Source organism: Emydura macquarii, unplaced genomic scaffold (genome assembly GCF_026122565.2).
Source record: "Emydura macquarii macquarii isolate MOO-44397 ecotype Brisbane River unplaced genomic scaffold, CSIRO-AGI_Emac_v2 contig_2924, whole genome shotgun sequence".
Lineage (NCBI taxonomy): Eukaryota > Metazoa > Chordata > Testudines > Chelidae > Emydura > Emydura macquarii.
Window position 1 is genome coordinate 2,492,013 of NW_027133061.1, and position 5,269 is coordinate 2,497,281.

General features: G+C 53.9%; 1 protein-coding gene across 1 annotated transcript; it reads left to right on the forward strand.

Annotated features, from left to right (window-relative positions):
* Positions 1–734: 734 nt before the first annotated feature.
* On the forward strand, positions 735–2,774 carry BOLA1 (bolA family member 1). The gene is made up of 2 exons (XM_067569430.1): positions 735–860; positions 1,408–2,774. The coding sequence occupies exon 2, from the start codon at positions 1,433–1,435 to the stop codon at positions 1,871–1,873; it is 441 nt and encodes a 146-aa protein (XP_067425531.1). The 5' UTR covers positions 735–860; positions 1,408–1,432; the 3' UTR covers positions 1,874–2,774.
* Positions 2,775–5,269: the final 2,495 nt, after the last annotated feature.

The window sequence follows — 5,269 nt, forward strand, 5'->3', positions numbered from 1 at the left end:
TGCAAACCGAAACATTTTGAAATGTTTCAGCAAATCCAAGAGTTTAAAAAAAAATACGTCATTTTGGGTGGCACAAAACATTGCGTTTTACCCGAAATGAAACATTTTGGTTTTGAGCATTACTAAATGTTTCTGATTTGATTTAAAAATACAACTAAAGGAAACATCCAGGCAAAAAGTCATGTCAAGCCCCCCCCCCCCCCTCCAAAAAAAACCAACCCAAAATAAACCCCAAAACGCTTTGTTCAGAAAACACCACAATGAACAAACAATTCAGCAAAGCCGGCACTAAAGTGTGACATTTTCCGGCGTCACCACATCTGCATCCCACTCCCCCAAAAATGTTTTATAGGGAAAATTTAACCCAGTGTAGACAGAGGGTCCAAGCCATCCTCACACTGTGCCCTTAGCGAGGCTGATACCAAGCGGTCAACGACCAGGCATGGCTCCATCCTTCTCCCAGGGGATACCAGGGGGGAGTCAGGGCAGGGAGGGATGGCTGGTGCACAGCTGTGCGGCTGTCCCGCTGGAGTCAATGGAGCAGGGGATGCCCTGGGGAGGTTGCTGACGGAACTACAATTCCCAGAGTGCACCTGGGGAATAGGCGGGGGGGAACGCCTGCGGTCTGGTGAAAGGCTTCCTGGGAGGTGTAGTTCTCTCCCTCCCCACCGGCCCTTGGTCGGGAGGGGCGGGAACTACATTTCCCAGAGTGCAAAGCCCGGCCTGGAAGTGCCAGAGACTAAGAGGCAGCTGGGGCCGTGGCCGCGGGAGGAAGGTCGCTGGGCTGGGCGCTGCTTGGGGGAAATCAAGTCAAGCTAGGCCCGGCCCTGCGGGGCGGAGGGTTTCTGCGCGGAGCACAGGTAGGGGCTGGCTGCGTCTGCAGCAGGGGCTGCTGCCAAAGCTCAGGTGCTGAGGATTGGCCGAGCCCGGGAGCTGGGGTAGCCCCCGCCCCATTGCAAAGCCAGGATCCTGCCCCCCCGCCCCATTGCAAACCCAGGATCCTGCCCGCCCCCCCCCCCCCCCATTGCAAACCCAGGAGGCCATCCTCCTCCCCGCAAACCCAGGATCCTGCCCCCCCCCCATTGCAAACCGAGGATCTTCCTCTTTCCAAGCAAACCTTGGGGTCTCTCCGACACCCTGCATGCAAAATACTCCCCCCCCCCCTCCGCCCCGTATGCAGCCTCTCCTCCCAGGTTCCCCCCTGCCCTTCATGAAACACCCGGCCAACCCAAACCCCAGGCTGCCATGCTCACCCTACTCATCCCCCCGCCCACATGCTCGTGCCTGTTGCCTCTGTGCTCCCCCTCCACGTGCACAGATGCCTCTTACCTGCCAACTCTGCAGGCCGATGACGCTGCACCAGGGGATGTTGTCTCAGCCGGTCCCTCCCCACTCACTCTGTTGCAGCCTTGGGGTACTGACCCCCCTCCGGATGCTTCCCACCCGCCTCCTTCGCCTTCGCCAGGCTCTCCCTCGGCCGGCCCCCAGCTTCGGGTACTCCACGCCTGGTCCCGCCATGGAGGAGAAGCCGGTGGAGTCGGCCATTCGCTCCAAGCTCCTGCAGGCCCTGCAGCCCGTGCACCTGGAGGTGCACAACGAGAGCGCCATGCATGCCGTGCCCCGGGGCTCCGAGACCCACTTCAAGGTGGTGATCGCCAGCCAGCGCTTCGCCGGCCTGCCCCTGCTCCAGCGCCACCGGCTGGTGACCGACACCCTCCAGGCCGAGCTGGCTGGGCCTGTCCATGCCCTCTCCATCCAAGCCAAGACCCCCCAGCAGTGGGAAGAGGACCCTAGCGTGAGCCGGAGCCCGGCATGCCTCGGCGGATCCAAACACGACCCACACATGGCGACCAAACTGGGCAACCAGGGGTGACCCTGGGGACACCGCTGGGATGGGGGGTGCGGATTGGGTCACGTTAACTCACTCTCCAGCCTGACCCTGGTGCTCACGCTGTGACCGCATCCAGAGCCCTGGTACCCTGCAGGGAGGTTGGCACCGGATGTGGAAACCTTCACAGGCTGTGGTTGCACCCCACCGAGGCCAGGAGTCCCTCAGGCTCTGCCCACTTCCTGCCTGGGGCCGCGGGGGATTGTTTTTGGCTGGGCATGTGATGTGACGCTGACCCCTCTGCTCTCGTGGTAGCAGGAGGGTCGGGCTGGCAGACCCGGCTCCTGAAAGGGTGGGAAAACGGGTGTTCCGGGGAATTGTTTCTGCAACGCTGGGGGGGGGGGTGTCAATTTACAAAGCCTGGTCTCTAATGGGGACTGGGTGCCAAAACATCACTTCAGCGGCTTTAAAAAGCTCAGTGTCGTGTGCTTAAAGCAGGGGGGAAAGCCCTTGTGTTGTTAATAAAGCCCTTGACTGAGCAAAGAACGGGTTCACGTTGTCAAGCAGTGACGTCGCGTCTCGGGGGTTTTATTTTTTGACTTGGGTTGAGTGTGCCGCTGTAATATGGGCCAAACCTTCTTTATCTCGCCTGGGACATTGTGGTTTGGTTCCCCCCCTTGTGCATCATCCACAGTGATGAGGAGTCTGTGGCTCAGATCCTGCCCTGGGCAACCGTGAAGGCAATTCGGGCCTGTCATTGGAACAGAGTTAACAGCTCTGTCGAGGAGACGGGAGCCAGAATAAACTCTAGCTCCCCCTCCCAGCTCTGGGCTGGCCCCGCAAGACTAATGAACTCCAGCTCCCACCCTTTGGGTTGTGCTGGCCCTGGGGGGCTGGACTTCAGCGCCTTCTCTCTAATATGCAAGGCCAGTGAGAGGAAAGTCATTTCTGCCGTCAGCTCTGAACTCGGCATCCAAACAGGCAGCAGATGAATAATACTAAGCTGGCATGTAACAGAAAGAGCCTTTTCCCCATTTCCTGCACAGGAGAACAGCAGTTGGGAGTTGTCAGAATTTTCACAATGTTACTTTTCATCACTTCGGCTTTATTTTTGCAATGTTGGCAGCTCGGGGCAAAGGAAAATAGATGGGCCAGATTCGTGACTGTCTGTCTGTCTGTCCGTCCGTCCATCCCCCCAGGTGGAGAATGTCTCTTTTGCCCTCTGCTTCTCCTGTGCTAGCACAAAGCTAGGATGTTGGGGTTGAAAACAACACAGGAAAACTTTCAAAACACTATTGAGGTTGGAACTGTCTCTCTCCCCCTCCCCCTCAACTTCATGGGAATGTTTGTTTGATCTCAGTTATCTTGATCCTGGGACTTTTTTTTTTTTTTTAACACCGTCACCAGTAAAACCTAAATTTGGAACTAAAATCCAGACAGAAAACAGATCTGTAGCGGGCCTGAGCTGCCCTATAACTATTAGGGCAAGGTTTAGCGTAAGCGGGCACCCGTGGTGACGAAATGAGCGAGCCCTGGACTGTGTCTTCGGGGTCTGGAATGTGCAATCTTCATTGATTGGCTCAGATGCGTGGCTGGAAGGCGCCCGGCCCGGGTAGTTCTGAAGCGCCCATTATCTTTCCCCTTTGGGATGTTGGAGGATGTTTTTCCCGGCCAGGTCAATATCTCAATCCGATTAAGAAATAAAAGCAATTTGTCAGTGATTCTGCAACGCTGAATAGATGCTCGGCGACTCTGCTCTCGGTCCCACTAGTGGAAACACAGGCTGGGAGACGTTTGCCATCATCTTGTGATATATTTTATGCTGGCCATTTTTACAAGCTCTGTCCTCCTCCCTCCACTTCCATATACACACTGTGTGCAAACGAAGAGGGACGCAAACCCCTTTATTTCCCAGCACACTTAAAACCTTACCCCAAACCAGGCATCACAGACTCCAAGGCTGCTATGGTGGTTTTGTTTTTTTTTAACCTTTTAATATTTTTTTCTTTTTACATTGATTTTTGTGGAATATTCATTCCTCGCGCTGGAAAAAAATGTCGCTGAGCCATTAAGGGACACAGCTGCCTTTTCCAGCCAAATGAACCTCACACCCAGCCTTTTTTTAATTCACAGCACCGTATATTTTTTTTATTTGATTTTTTTTTCCCCAGCATGACATTTAAAATAATTGTCATATCTAATCACTCTGTTTTATACAAAATGGACAAACCAAAGACCACAGCTGAATTCTTAGTTTGCTTGATTTTTTTGTTTTGGGTGGTTTTTTTTGTACATTTCTGTTGTTGTTCTTCTTAACAAACATCTAAAAACTACACCACAGCACAGTTTTGCATACGGACAGTGTTACGAATGTTTTCTTAAAAAGACCAGCTACACCGAAGAATGGAAAGAGCAAGAGAGACGGCTACTTAGAAAAACAGGATGGGTTGTGCTGTTTGATTGCTTGGAGCTGGCGCAGGCCGTGTGGAACCAGCCCTGGATCTGCTTGCTATGACCAGAGGATCCTTTTTGCATGGGAGTAGTTACAAACACCCAGGGTGTAAAGCTGATGGGGGGGGGTGTTTTTTTTCTATTTTGGGGTGTTGGTTTTTTGGGGGGTTGAGTTTAAACCAGCGCTGCCACACATTGTAGGGACCCACTCCACTGGCTTGCACTCTCTTCACTGCCAAAAAAAGGGGGTGGGTTTTGTTTTTTGTTTTTTTGCAGCTCGATGTGAAACCTAGGTGGAGATGAGACACAGTAGTTTTTTAGCAGCTAGTCTAGGTAAATTTCCCAGGTGGAAGGTGTAGTGTTGACCGTGACTAGCTACATCAGGGTAAACCAAACTACTTGTGCGTTCTGTCCACCAGGACTTCACCTGAGAGGTCAAACCGGGGCAGTTTTTGCAACCAAGGCAGCCTGTGCAACAGGGCAGATTGGGTGTCAAAACGCTACCCCAGCAGAATGCTCTTGTGCAAGACGCAATGCAACAGAGGATCAGGCCCACACGCAAAAAGGCTCCCCCACCCCCGGCACTCTCTGTGCAGGTAGATCTTCCATGGGGGCGTTTCATCTGAGCTCAGGCGACTTAAAAATCAAGAGAGGGCTAGAGCGGAGTAGATCAGCACTGGATACCTCACCGAAAGATCTGCCCAGCTTAGCCTCGAGTCTTTGAGGATCTCTGGCTGAGGGTCTCTGCCCTGTGCTACGCAGGAAGTCAGACAAGATGATCAGACTAGTCCCGTCTGGCCTTGGCAATCTAGGATCACCCGGGGCGCTCGTTTTGGAAGCGGTTTGCCATGCTGCGTTCTCAGTGCGATGGCACTTCCTACGATTGTGCTCACCAGACGCTCCCCAAAGCCTGGGCGCCCGAGAATTCGGGGGGTCCCAGACTGCAGGGAGGTTGGTGTGACCGCACGGGGGCCAGGAGAGGATGAGTGG

Excerpts from the sequence above, each read along its gene's own strand:
- BOLA1 (XM_067569430.1), top strand. The coding sequence starts at position 1,433 with ATGCTTCCCACCCGCCTCCTTCGCCTTCGCCAGGCTCTCCCTCGGCCG.